The 15,133-nt window shown below is 38.4% G+C and overlaps 1 protein-coding gene across 15 annotated transcripts in view; it reads left to right on the forward strand.

The window, feature by feature from the left end:
* The window catches only part of PTPRD (protein tyrosine phosphatase receptor type D), a 548,445-nt gene that overhangs the window by 122,593 nt on the left and 410,719 nt on the right, over positions 1–15,133 (forward strand). For all 15 annotated transcript variants that reach the window (XM_077966648.1, XM_077966651.1, XM_077966654.1 and 12 more), the window contains exon 2: positions 4,114–4,280. In XM_077966648.1, coding sequence (XP_077822774.1) covers positions 4,217–4,280 — 64 coding nt within the window. In that variant the 5' untranslated portion in view covers positions 4,114–4,216. The remainder of the gene's footprint in view (positions 1–4,113; positions 4,281–15,133) is intronic.

The following is a 15,133-nucleotide window of genomic DNA, read 5'->3' on the forward strand; positions in this document are numbered from 1 at the left end:
AAAATTATTGTTTCATAAGATCTTTGTGGTATGAGAAATAAGAAACCAGAGAGTTTTAAATTTTTTGAAATTTTATTTTAAATTCATATACATGGTTGAGTTCTATCTGCATGTCCCTGCTGATGAAAGACAGAGAGCCGGGTGCAGTGGCTCACATCTATAATCCCAGCACTTTGGGAGGCCTAGGTGGGTGGATCACGAGGTCAGGAGTTCAAGACCAGCCTGACCAACATGGTGAAACCCTGCCTCTACTAAAAATACAAAAATTAGCCAGGCATGGTGGTGCATGCCTGTAATCCCAGCTACTCAGGAGGCTGAGGCAGGAGAATTGCTTGAGCTGAGGAGGTGGAGGTAGCAGTGAGCTGAGATTGTGCCATTGTACTCCAGCCTGCATGACAGAGAATGAGACTCCATCTCCAGAAAGAAGGAGCAAAATATATGAAAATCAAAGGGTTGGCTTCTACTGAGGCTTTTTGGACAAATACTGAATAATGTGTGATGTAAGTTAGGTAAAACATGGTACTTTTCATATCACTGAATCTCCTTGCTCTTTTTTTTTTTTTTTTTTTTTTTCGGAGTACTTAGCAACCCTTACTATAGATTAATGGAAGCTACTTATAATATTCTTTTATCCTCTTTATTTTTGGTTTAATTATTTTCTTAAGAATCCATTTTCAATTTTTGTACCTAAATTTAAATTCTACCTTACTGATAGGCAGCCAGCATTCCCTTTTGGCAATGTTGCTGTGTCATAAACAAGATAAGGAATGGAGATTAGCTGGAATGAACATTTAGAATAGATTTTATCTTCACACCTCTGATCTCCTTTGGGCACAACCCATTTAAGTATAAATATGTATGTTTATAGCTGCTTTCGTTTCTAGAGTGCTAGATCCTATCACTGTAGGAAGTCCAGGAGTAACAGTTGAAGGTTCATTTGAAAAAATTTGGTCTTCTTATGCACTTCAGCTGAGTAGGAGGAAAAGCCAAATCACTTCTTCCCTGAGCGAGCATTCATAGGTCTCCATCTCTGTGATCACACGGAGTCATTATGTAGCAGTTGGCTCTGATACGCTTGCACAGACACAAATTGAGTCCGACAGGACCGATGTCTTCTGGACTCTGCTGTCATTTGAAATGCTGGCATGAGGATGGGAGCAGTGAAAGCGGGAGGAGGGGGATGGGGAGGGGAGAGCTGATTCCTTTAGCACTTTTCCTAGGAACTTTTGAGATTTTTAACATTTGATAGCTGTGAACTGCTTGAGAAGTTGTTTTTCAGAGGAAATTGATAACAATAGCTGATTTGGAACAGCTGGCCAACTTCTGGATTCAAGAAATTTTCCAATGTACAACTTGCTGCTTCATGTCACCTGTCACCCATTTTTTTGTTTTTTAAAGAGGCTAATAATAGAAGATTCCTCTCTTTCTTTTTAGTTTTATCTTTCCTGCATTCAAACTGCTAATGAATAGTAATAAAAAAGATAATACCTTTAAAAAATTTTTTGTTCTCACGCTGAAGCTCAGTTTCAGAAAAGACATACCATGGTATCTGTATTACAGTTATTTTTAAAGTACAAGTTATTTTAGTGGATTAGGTTATTTCTGGATATCTCTAGTATTTCCTGTCAAAAATTTTGTATATGTTTCAAATACTTCAGTATAAAAAAATTAAAGGTATGCAGTTTCATTTTGCAAATGAATACTGATAGTCATTTTCAAATTTTTTCTGCAGTGATAGAGGATGCAATAGGATGTGATCTACTCTCTCTTTTTAAATTTTTCATTAAGAGTGTACTCTGTATAAGAGTCTATGCTAGATTTATTGAGGGTTCTATAGGTACAATTATTTAACACGTGAAGAATCATACTTCAAATGATTGCTTGGAGCCAGTCAGTCACTGGCTTCCTTCTTAATTCCTACCAGGACCACCATTACTCTTAAATCTTGTATCACTTCTCACCTGGAACTCTTGCTGTGGCCTAATAGCATTCTCTAAATCATCCGTGGTCCAGTTGTCAGTTAATCTTTCCAAAGCCTTATTCTATGTTGTTCCTCTGCTCTGAAACATTAAATAGCTCTTTTTGTAGTTTGCCGAGTAAAGGCCATTTGACTTAGATCACCATCCAAGGCTCTCTGTGACCTATTTTTTTTTTTTTTTAAGTCTGAATCTTTTTTTTTTTTTGAGAAGAAGTCTCACTTGTCACCCAGGCTGGAATGCAGTGGCAGGACCTTGGCTCACCAAAACCTCTGTCTCCTGGGTTCAAGTGATTCTCCTGCCTCAGCATCCCGAGTTGCTGGGATTACAGGTGTACACCACCAAGCCCGGCTAATTTTTTTTTGTATTTTTAGTAGAGATGGAGTTTCACCATGTTGGCCAGGCTGGTCTTGAACTCCTGGCCTCAGGTGATCCTCCTGTCTCGGCTTCCCAAAGTGCTGGAATTACAGGCGTGAGCCACCGTGCCTGACTCTGAACCATTTTCTTTTGTTTCATCTTCTGGTTTTCCTAATAGAAGATAGTTTCCTATGACTTCAACCAGAAGGTTCTCAAAGTGTGGTCTCTGGACTAGCAACATCAGCATCTCCCAGGAACATGTAGAAATGCAAATTTATGCAAATGTGTGACTCAGGCCTGTAATTCTAGCACTTTGGGAGGCCAGGAGTGGTGGCTCATCCCTGTGATCCTAGCACTTTGGGAGGCTGAGGCAGGCAGATCACTTGAGGCCAGGAGTTTGAGACCAGCCTGGCCAACATGGTGAAACCTTGTCTCTATTAAAAGTACAAAAATTAGCCAGGCATGGTGGTGGGCACCTGTAATTCCAGCTACTTGGGAGGCTGAGACAGGAGAATCACTTGAACCTGGGAAGCAGTGTTTGCAGTGAGCTGTGATTGTACCACTGCACTACAACCTGGGTGACAGAGTGAGACTGTCTCAACAACAAAAAAAAGCAAATTGTTGAATTATTGGATCCCCACCACAGACCTAGTGACCCACAAACTGTGACGGTGGTACTCACCCATCTGTTCTAAGAAGCCTTCCAGGGGACCCGATGCATGCTGACCTTTGGGAGGCCCTGTTCCAACCAAACCAGGAAACTCACGTTTTCCAAAGGTCCTTTCCCACTGCCCTGCCTTTGCATAGAATTCCTGGAATGCCTTTTCGTCATCTTGTTAAAATCCTGCGTAAACTTCAAGGCCTAGTTTGAGACACTATTTCCATGATGTCAGTCTTGATCCTATCTTTTACAGCATTATCTGGTTTTCCTTCCTGGAACTAATCACTTATTAAATTATACTAGTCATCTGGTATACCTGCTTTATTTTCCCTACTAATCTGGAAACAAAAATAATAGAACCTGACTCATCTTTCTACCTTGAGACTCCTTGTGCTGTCACTCTTGATGCCTTGCACACAGTAGGTGCTCTAAAAATAGTTTATGGCTTCTTGATTTTACGGAGAAGATTGAGGAAATTAAACCATTGCCCAGGAGACATATAAAAATCCTGTTAAATGAAAGAGGCTCATTCTAAGTATTGTTTTGACTTATTGATGCCAAACTAGATTTGAACGTTGATGTGTCTTCAGGGAAGAAGCCAAATATGCTACTGTAAAAAATTCTAACCTCTATTGTTTACCTGGAGAAGTTGAATTAGTCCTGTCATTTCACCTGATGCCAAGAAAGCAGCTTCCATTATTGTGTCAGTAATAGACTTTTATCCTGCACGGAGGAACTTCTCTTAAATCTTTCTCACAGCATTGGTGTGCTTCTTTCCACTGATGTATTTACGTAATGTTTCATAAGAAGTGTCAGTTCTTTTTCAGGTTCTTTGCCCAAAAGGTGGCATAAGCAAAGAATGAAATTCAAGGTGATTGGGCCTAAAATTGGGATTGCGAGAGCTCCCACATAACACAAACCCAGATATCCTAAGACTCCTACATTTTACAAACCAAGTTATTTCCTTCCTAATACAAAGCACGACCATTACAATTTATTGTGTATTGTCAATGGATTGTGTCTGTCATGGTGATTGTGATGGAACCGGGGGGGAGGAGTAAGAAATCTAAACATCTTTGTGTTTTCTTCCTTTTCTTTTCTCTGCCTCCCCCCTTTCAGGCTCTGAAAGTGTTCCAGCTGAAATTTCAGATCGGACAGACTCGCTGCGGCTCCGGAGGCAGTGATTCCAAGCTGCTCGTGCGCGCTGCTGCCAAGCTGCAGGATGGTGCACGTAGCCCGGCTGCTGCTGCTGCTCCTCACTTTCTTCCTCCGCACGGATGCTGAGAGTAAGCCATTCTCCCCTTCTCTAGGGGGCTGTGACCATAATGAGTGGTTTTGTTTGCCGTTGGCACCAGGCTTGGGGCCTCTGAATACATTTCCTTTGGAAGTAAATCCTGAGACACTGTGGGATCCTCCTTGGCTACCAGCCAGCCTTTGAAAGAGATTATTGACGTGACTTCCTCACCATTTCCTCTCCCTTTTAATACCCCTTTTCTTGTGCATCTAACTGCTCCTCCTGTTTGTTTATTTTTTTTATACCTCTTATCAGCCTGGTAGCAAAGATATTATGAGACCAAGAATATAACTCAAACAGGTTAACCAGTTGGTGGTGCCAATAAGTAAACATTGTTCAGACTCACTCAAAATTTCTTTATTTTTGTGGATCGTTCCTTGTTTAGAAAAATGCACAATGTCACATTGAGCCTAATTAAACTTCCATGTCCTTGTAGCTGTCATAGCAGCTGTTCTAATGTACTGTTTCCGACAGCTGTCGTCGAGTACAGTATTCAAACAAATCAAGCAGAACTGACAACTTTGTGGCTGGATGAAGGGTCTGGAAGTATGAGGAGAATTCTGTGGACTAGAGACACCAAAGTTTGGATTAATGAACTCAGTTTATGAAACTGCTATTGTGATCAGTTAGCTTGACAATTAATGAGAAGATCACGTCTCCTTCCTAATTAGGAAATCATTAGGTCTACCTTGTTTACATGCATTTATTTTCCCATCTGTCCCGCGGCTTTTTAGAAGAGAAAGTACTGGAGAAAGGCATGTCTCGGCCTTGTACTCCCTGACGTGTGGGGTTCCTCGGTAGTGGTTTAGTTCATACGTGAGTTGGCCATTCTCTTTGGGAATCCCCTAGTATCAGCAAAATGTGTAACATCTGCAGTCATTAACGTTTCTCTCCACTGACTATTTCAGTGAGATTAAATTTGATTCATGTTAAGGATGTTTCCAACACAAGGATCCTGTGTCATCTTGGCCCCTTCCTATTAATTGCATTTTGACAAGAAATCCCTCATGAGCCACCAATTGCTTCATTGAAATAGGAGCTCTATTTTCTACAGAGGTATTTTGAAAAGTGAAAGGAATAACATTAATAATAATATACATATGTAACATGCATGTTTTAAGCACAACATTCTCTGGTTAATAATGTATATAGTTTCCTAATTAGCACTTGGGAGTGTCAATTTAAGGTGAAGCCAAGGAATTTCGATTCTAATGCCAGCAAATAATTAACTGGGAAAAGACCCAAATATAAGATGTTCTTGTTATTTTAAAGCCTTTTATATCAAAGCTTATTTTAAAGGTGAAATCTAAATTTAGTTTATTAAAGAGAAATTGAGACTATGGTTTTATTATTTTTGTTTGGCTAGAGTGCAAAAGTAAGTTGTTTCACCATTGTTAATTTTTGGCAGAAGTCCATTTAGACCCTGGGAGCCTACTTTAATGTCAGATCATAGCTACAGGGTTTCTTAAAGTTACTAGATATAATTATTGTATGTCCATGAAGTTACCTTTCCAGATAAGCAAAAACGTTCTTCTACTGAGCAGTGCTGCCTTTGCTTAATTCTCTGGTGAAAAGTGGCAGACAGATGTGGAGTTGAGAAAGGAAGACTTTTAAAATTATGTTTGAAAAAACAATCTTTTATGCAGATAACCGTCATCTTACTGGTTTTCTCCTCCGTCTTCCTCTTCTTCATCACACTTCTTACGCTGTGTAGTCTTGCAAAAGAAATCACAAAGGCCCTTGTTAGCAGTTTTTAGTTAAGATATTTATCATGCTATATGTTTTGTGATATGAGCTTTCAACCTTAAGATGTCACTTGAAAAAGAATCTACTCCCTCTCACCCTTCCCATTATAGCTAAAAAGAGGAAACAGGCTTCAACTTTGCCAAATCAATTTTGATTAGCTTTGTCCTTGTCTAATCAGCCTCCATGTAGTATATTTTCCTTTTCACAGATTCATTTGGTACTCTTGAATAGCATGTGTATTCTGAAAGTTATTGACGAAAGAGGAAAATTTAACCATATCTTTTAAGGTACATTTTAAAAGAAAAAGGAATATCCATTTGCAATCTACCAGAGGATATTTGTGGTTTGTGAAAGCACATGGTAGAGTTGGAGATATTTCAGTCACTAAAAATGTTTAAAAACAATTGGTAAAATAGGATCCAGATTATAACTTATCAAATACTGTCATTACCTTGTCTTCAAACACTCAAAGATAAAGTTATAAGTAACACTAAAGAAAAATTTGATTTATTCACTATCATATAAAGATAATATTTTTCAGGCTTTTATTGCCTACCCAGGCAATAAAATACTACCAGAAATACTGATGTATTTCCTTATGTCTTCATTAGCACATCTGGCCTTCTTTGTTTTCCCTTTTACCTAACTGTGTTTTGTACTGATCCAAAGGATCAAGAGTTATTAACAGTAGCTTGTCAGAGCCATTTTGGAACTCTGAAATAATTTTTTCAAATGTTTGTCCTCCTTTGAAAAAGAAGACTCTATGGGGGTGGGAATGGAAAGAAGCCACTCTAGTTTGCCATGTTAATCTAATGTGCCCAACTCACTCTCTTTGGAAATGATTAACTCCAAAAAGCCTGGGAGTCAGGGTTATAATCTGCTGTATAGAATGTCATAGCAAAGTACTGGGTGTGATGTTGCATTAAGGAGGAGAGCTCTTATGAGCCTTGGTTCAAACCTAGGTTGGAAAATTGTGATAATATCCCTCAGCAGAAAATTATAGTCTTTGCCATTGCCAGTTTAAAATGCCCTATATATCTATCCACTATTATTTTAAAAAGCTAGACGTGTGTTTGTATCCGATTTCTGTTCATTCTGGTGTCTTGAATGGCTCAGATGATTTTGCTTGTTGTTTCTTGAATGCATGTCTGGACAGTAGACCTGTGACCTCAGGCAGAGGCATATGCTACTTCTGTTCGAGCAGCACGAGTAGCTCTTCTTCAGAGCTGGACAACCAGTTTTGTGGTTTAGGTAGTGCTTCGAGAACCATTCAACTATAACATGCATGCAAATTAGAGATTCATGTAGATTATAGTAATGTAATCCTCAGGTGAATGTTTTTCTTCTGGAGGAGTTTTCATAATAGCTTCTGTTTGTTTGCAATTTACCAGTCTTTAGAAAAGAAAAACTAAATACAGACCAAGAACCGGTTGTTAGCATCTTCTTTCTCAGACCAGTTTCACTCTAACGAAATCATTTGTAGCCTACTCTTACATTCTAGACCTGAGTTTACGCTGTGGTCATTATAATTAGACCTGAGTGTTTGCGTGATCTCAGAAATAAAACTTTTTTTAAGTTATAGAGACACACCGTTGATAATTTAATTCCTCAGATGGTTTAGTTCATCCATTTACTTGTTGCTTTTTGTCATTGTTCCACTTCAGATTGTGAATACGTCCTCATTCTCCTTCCTTATTGTTAAAGAGCCTTGCTGTTGTCACTATATACTCGCAATATATCTGTCCCTTATGGAAGCAGTGAGTCCCTCCTCAACCCCCTTTGGTATTATATCACTGTAGCCCATGGAGTTTCTTTATTTCTTTGACATTAGAGCATAGACTGACATCTGTGTTGCAAGGTAATCATTTGTTACCTTAAGTATTTCCTGATGGGCAGCATAGAGTGATGGTTTAGAGTGTGAACTCTGAAGCCATAGTCTGGTTTTGAAGTCTGGCTGTCATTTGTAAATCATGCTCAGCCTCAGTTTCCCATCTTTGTCATTTTGATCAATCGTGCTCTTTGCTTCAGTTTTCCTATTTTTAAAATGTGGATGAAGGTGATGGTCATGACATAATACTCCTGGGTTTTGCGAAGATTTACTGAATAAACTCATACATCAGTAGATAAATAAAACTCATACATCAGTAGATACCACAAGGTAGGTGTTTCATGAATGTTAGCTGTTATTATATCATTATTCAACAAGATTTAGCAAACAGTTTTATTGAGCACATGTGTGAAGCACTGTGCTAAAGTTTTTTTTTTTTTTTTTTTTTTTTTAATTTGACCTAGAGATTATCAAAATTTGGATAGTGGATAAGCCAGGTTTTCTTGTAGCAAGTTAAAGTCTCCAGCTTGCTTCTCTGCAAAGTCCTATATGTAGGAGTTCTTATAAACCCTTGCTTCCGGGCATTAAATTGAAGATCAAGAGGGGAAATATAAAGCATATCTGCTTTAGTCAAGTGGTTAAAAAAAGCTTCTTAGAATTACACATTTAAAATTAATTTGGCTTGGGTAGAATGGATAGTAGAAGGTGTTTCCGCTGTTTGTACGGTTGCCTCTTATATACATTTTATTGAGCGGTTCACAGGAAGGAACTATAGAAATTTACTGTAGGTAAACACAGTAATACAGTGCCTCTTCAGAAAGCTGAAGGTAGGGGGTGAGCTTGTTGAGAAAGAGAGTGAGTGGCCGTTGATATGACCAGGAATTATCTTGCAGGAAAAAAATTAAAAAAAAAATTTTTTTTGAGACAGTCTCAGGCTGGAGTGCAATCGTGTGATCTCGGCTCACCGCAACTTCCGCCTCCTGGGTTCAAACAATTCTCCTGCCTCAGCCTCCCTAGTAGCTGGGATTACAGGCATGTGCCACCATGCCTGGCTATTTTTTCTGTATTTTTAGTAGAGATGGGGTTTCTCCATATTGGTCAGGCTGGTCTCGAACTCGCAACCTCAGTTGATCCGCCCGCCTCAGCCTCCCAAAGTGCTGGGATTAGAGGCATGAGCCACCATGCCCGGCCCCCAAAATGTTCTTAAGTTAGATTAGGGTGATGGTACTGAGTATAAACATAATATACTAAATACCATTGAATTGTGTGCTTTAAATGGGAAAACTGTATGGTATTTGAATTATATCTCACTAAAGTTGTTAAAACAAGGGAAAAAAATAGCCAGTTGTGGTGGCACATACTTGTAGTCCTAGCTACTTGGGAGGTTGAAGAGAGAGGACTGCTTGAGCCCAGTTTAAGGCTGTAGCGACCTAGGATGACATCACTGCACTGCAGCCTGTGTGACAGAGAGAGACCCTGTCTCAAAACAAACAAACATACCTAAACCAAAACAAAAAGCAATTTCTGCTTACCCTAGTTCTTTGGTTAGAGTCCCTTTAGTATATGTAACCTGAAAGTAACCTGTATGTTTACATGATAAACATGTAACCATGTTTATCAATGCCTTCTAAATTAATAGAGGTGTGGCAAAATTACTCCCTCTTCCTTCCTACCCTCACTTTAAAGTAGCTAAATTAGCAACACCCAGCTGCCTGCAGCAAGGAAGGTATTCCAGCTATTTTACCGATCCTGTAGCCTCATTGTGGAGTTTCTGTGGCTTTTTGAATTAATTGCTCCCAGCAGAGCTGTAGCTACCTAGTAAGATTAAGAATATGTCACAAAATCAACACATGTGTACACTTCAAAGCATTTTTTATTGAGTGTAGTAGGACTTGCTTTTTAAAACAATTCCAAAGTATGACCTGTTTGTTATCTCTATTTGGGAATAGGCCCTAAACTCTAAGGATGGAACAATATCAAAAGTATTTGTGAACTAATTCTTATTCTTTGTAATAGTCTGGTGGTCTTTGAGTCTACTGTTGTGTGATCTCCTGGTTTTTTTTCCCTTAACATTCTTAACTTCTTTCATTTTCCTCTCATTCAGTTACTGCGTACCTGATCTATTGCTTTTTTCTTTTCCCTTTCTTTTTTGAGACAGAGTCTGGCTCTACTGCCCAGGCTGGATTAGTGCAGTGGCACAATCTCTGCTCACTGCAGCCTCCACTTCCTGGGCTCAAGTCATCCTCTCACCTCAGCTTCCTTAGTAGCTGGGACTATAGGCACGCACCACCATGCGTGGCTAATCTTTTTTTTTTTTTTTTTTTGAGATGGAGTCTCACTCTGTCATCGAGGCTGGGGTGCAGTGGTACCATGTCAGCTCACTGCAACCTCCATCTCCTGGGTTCAAGCAATTCTCCTGCTTCAGCCTCCCAAGTAGCTGGGATTACAGGTGCCCACCACCACACCTAGCTAGTTTATATGTATATATATGTGTGTGTGTGTGTATACATATATGTGTATATATGTGTGTGTGTATATACATATATATGTATATACACACACACACATATATACATATATATATTTAGTAGAGACCGAGTTTCTCCATGTTGGCCAGTCTGGTCTCGAACTCCTAACTTCAGGTGATCCACCCGCCTCAGCCTCCCAAAGTGCTGGGATTATAGGCGTGAGCCACCGTGCCCGGCCTTCTTGGCTAATTTTTGTATTTTTTTGTAGAGATGGGTTTTACCATCTTGCCCAGGCTGGTCTCGAAGTCCTGAACTCAAGTGTTCTGCCAGCCTCAGCTTCTCAAAGTGCTGGGATTATAGTCTTGAGCCAGCACACCCAGCTGTACCTGACCCATTTCAAGTAACCTTGACTTACTTGGGAGCCCCATCCCCTCCTGCCCACATAGATGTGTTTCTTGTTAATTCAGAAACTCCAAGCCAGCCTCTATTTTGAAGTGAAGAATTAAAGGTAAAAGTCCTGTGATTGGATGGAGATGCCCCTTTAGAACCAGTTCTTTAACCTGTAATTAATATTTTATTTTTTCTTCAGTTTGCTTTAGCTTCACTTATTTCTTCACCAAACGTACGTGTGAATATGTGTGTGTGTGTGTGTGTGTGTGTGTGTGTGTGTGTGTGTGTGTGTCTGCTATATGGAAAGCTCTGTGTGAAGTGGTTGGAATATAAAAATTTTAAACAGTGTGGACCTATACCAGCCTGTAATCTATCTTCAGAATTCATAGCTAGTGTTTAGGATGCTCTCAAGCAATCTTCTCAGACTTTCTCTCCAGGCAGTAAGTAATGCATAAGTAATGCATAAAGAATGTGGACCCTATAGTAGAGTGCTTGCGTTCAAATCCTGCCTCTGCTGCATAATTACTCTGACCACGGGCAGGGTACAAATCTCTATGTGTCTCTCATCTGTAAAATGAAGATAAATATAGCACACACTTGATATAGTTATCATAAGGGCTAAGGAAATAACTGTTTGTAAAGCATTTTGAATAATAGGATTAAATATTCACTAAACGTTATTAGTTGCTATCATGCCTTTTTTTTTTCTCATTAACTTGTATCATTTCCAAATTAGAAGCATCTATGTTTAGATCTCTGTTGGCATATATTATCCCATTAACTTCGCAATTTGAGCAGAATCTTTTAAAAATGTCAGTATGTATATTTACATACATTTATGATTTCAAAGGACATTGACTGATTGGTTCATTCATGTCTTTCATTTATAAATGTTTATTGGACACATTTCCTGTGCCAAGCATTGACTTAACTACTGAGGATAAAATGTGGAGAGAAAACAATATGATCCCTGCCCCTGAAAAGCTTAAACTCTAGTTGCATAGCCAAATATTTCACATTAATTTTTAAAATTTACATTTTCTAACAGTAACAAGTATAAGGGAAGAAAATAGGCAGCCAAGTGGCTCATCTGTTCTGAAAAGTAATACACAGCTTTCCTGAGGGAGTGATTTAGTTTTTCTATTTTGAAATAATTTTTACGCTTAAAAGACATTACAAAAATCATACAAGAATTTCCCGTGTAGCTTTCATTCAGTTTTCCTAATATTAACATATTACATAATCACAGTACATTATCAAAACCAGGAAGTTAACTTTTGCACAATACTGTTAACTATATGTGTTATATGGATTTTACCAGTTTTTACATGCACTTATTTTTAGCTATTGTTATTTATTTTGGAGACAGGGTCTCACTCTCTTATCCAGGCTGGAGTGCAGTGATGCGATCTTGGCTCACTGCAGCCTCTGCCTCCTGGGCTTGGGTGATTCTCCCACTTCAGCATCACTAGTAGCTGGGATTACTGGCACATGCCATCACATCCAGCTAATTTTTGTATTTGTTTTAGAGACGGGGTTTCCTCAAGTTGCCCAGGCTGGTCTCAGAATCCTGGGCTCAAGCTCTCCACCCACCTTGGCCTCCCAAAGTGCTGGAATTACAGGCATGATAAAAATAAGTGCACCTGGCTAAGTGATGGAGACTGGCTAAGACAAGGCTTCCTAAACCTTGTTCAAAGTCTTGGTTTTTATTCTATGAACTGCAGGAATCACTGAGTTATTTTTAAGCTGCTATAGGAAGACATTTACATTGTTAAAAATCAGTGAGGCTGCATGGTGGAAAAATGCTTGGAGGGAGGCCAGCCAGAGTGGCCTTGAGATCTGTTAAGAGGCTGGTTGGAAGTTACGGAGAAGATTTGCTACAAGGGACTGGGGTGATAGAGGTTAAGGAGGCTAGCCTGCTTGACATTTAAAAACATTTTTTTAAATTGACTTTTGTGAAGAAGGATTGTTCTAAAACTTGAACCGCCAACAGATTGTTAAAATTTCGAGTGAAGGACAAAACCAAGTTAAGGGAGCTAAAGTGTATTCAATACCTTGTAAGTAATCCTTTGTTTTTAACATGGCATTTTATAAATTCCCCCCAAATTTATCTTTACTCATTCTTGTAATTTCACTTTTTAATCATGAAGTTCAGACAGTTTTATTTAAACTTATCTTTTTGTTAATATCTGTTAAAAATGTGGAATCCAGAATCAGTTTAAAACTAAATCAAGTTCAGTGCCTCACTACAAAAGACATTACAATTTACCTTTGTTCTCTCACAAAAGTTTTAAATTCACTGCACAATTAGTAATAGGTTTGCAAAAGTCAACATAGTACTGTGGCAGTTATTTATAATCACTATAGTTATTAAATCTGACTTTAAGATACACTAAGTACTTATATCTTCAGGTTAAAAAAATAGCACACAGTCTATTACTTTTAAGCTAAAAGTACACAAAGTATAACAAATCTACTAAACCAAGGACTTTTTCTTTCTTAGTTTTTTTTTTTGTGTGTTAAGACAAATATATAAAGAAACATATACTTAAACCTTTTTAAGATGCTTATAAAGGAGGGAGAGAAAAATAAAATGCCATTGTTTGTCACTAAAAAAAGTCATTTAAACCTTTAACCTACAGTGATTTTAGGTTGATGCAAACTCCTCTAATATCTATATTTATCTTTTAAAACAAATTTAAATAACATTTCATTTAAAAGTAATAATACTTTTCATTTAACACATGACTACTGTGTTATACTTTTAACATTTAACACATGACTACTACCTCCAATAAGCCAGATCCAGATTCCTGTTGCCACAGAATTTATATTCTAGTTGGGATGTTGTGGAGAAAGGAGAAGTACAGCAAGACATGGCTATGGGCAACAAGTCACTGAATGGTGTGACTTTGGAGAGTGATAAATGCTGCAAAGATCTTAAAACAGCACAATGTAATATGAGAGTGAAAGAGAATATGAAGGGAGAGGATAGGACTCGCCTTCGTTTGTCAAATGTCAAGGAAGGTGTTGCTGAGTGAGATACAACACTTGAGCCGAAGAATGGGAAGGGTCCAGCTATGAAAATAATTGAGTTCAGAGTATCCAGGCAGATGGGGAGTGACTGTAAAGACCTTAGTGCAAGGAGGAGCCTAGTGTGTTCAAAGGACAAAATAAGGTCCAGGAGACAGATCATGGGGCCCTGGAGGTCTTATAAAGAGTTTGTATTGCTGGGCTAGGTATTAAGAATCTGTGTAGGGAAACAGATATGTTATTGGGCCATCTATTTATGAACCTTGAGTTGGGTACTACTGTTCTCTACTAGAACAAAATGTATATATATTTTGCTACAAATAGTGCATTGAAAGTTTGGTACAACCTCCTGATCAAGTTATAAACTCACTGTCTAAACAGCTTAACTGAAATTTTCTTTGCACCAGCCAATATAGACTTAGAACACCAAAGACTTTGGTAAATAAAAGCACAAATGTCTGCTTTTAGCTCGTTATCTCTGGCCAGTTTTTTTTTGTTTGTTTTTGTTTTTGTTTGTTTTTTTTTAAAGCAGATGATAGTTTTACATTGGAAACCTGTGATTAAGTCTACACTTTCCTTCATCAATATCCATAGCTGCAAGATAGTGAAGGAGGGTACATTTGTAAAGTAAGGCTGTAATTGGAGGGTGATGGTCGACATAGAATTGCAGGGAAGAGAGGAACTTCAATAGGGCTTTTCCCTGTATGCTTCCATTTTGTCAAAATTACAGCAATAGGATTCCTAAGTGATTTGTAGGTTGGAGTCCCTATATAGATTAAAGCTTTTAAATAAAATATTTCCTGGTAAACTTCTTCCTTTTAAGAAAAAAAAAACCCTTTATTGTTTATATGATTTAACATACTTGGATTTGTTTTAAGACCAATGGGAGTGTAAGGTAATACATAAAATGATTATGAAACCGTAACTTAAATGTTTTATCTAAAATAGTAGATGGTGTTAGTAACCAGATTTGCCTTAAATAATGGCTCCCTTGCCTACCAGGAGCAATTTTCTCAGTTCTCCTGGGAGGGGAATTGAGAATAGGTAGGAGAATTCTGACCCTTTGGCGATGTTTATAGCTCTCACAGGTTCCTATGATGTTTAAATAAGATCTTGAATGTGAAGTCCTGTGAGGTTCAGTTTTCATTCCTTTGTCTCTCTCCACACACACACGCGCGCACACACACACACACACACACACACACACACACACACACGGAGTAATACTCAATACATGGAGAAATCAGCTGTTTAACATTTTTGACCTATTGAGATGATTTTTCATATCAAGGAATTCTACCCAGAAAGGAGCTTACAGCCCAGTTGTGACAACCAGATGATCTGTCAACATTGAGAACTGTCCCCTGGGGGCAAAATCAC

Source organism: Macaca mulatta, chromosome 15 (assembly GCF_049350105.2).
Source record: "Macaca mulatta isolate MMU2019108-1 chromosome 15, T2T-MMU8v2.0, whole genome shotgun sequence".
Taxonomy (NCBI): domain Eukaryota; kingdom Metazoa; phylum Chordata; class Mammalia; order Primates; family Cercopithecidae; genus Macaca; species Macaca mulatta.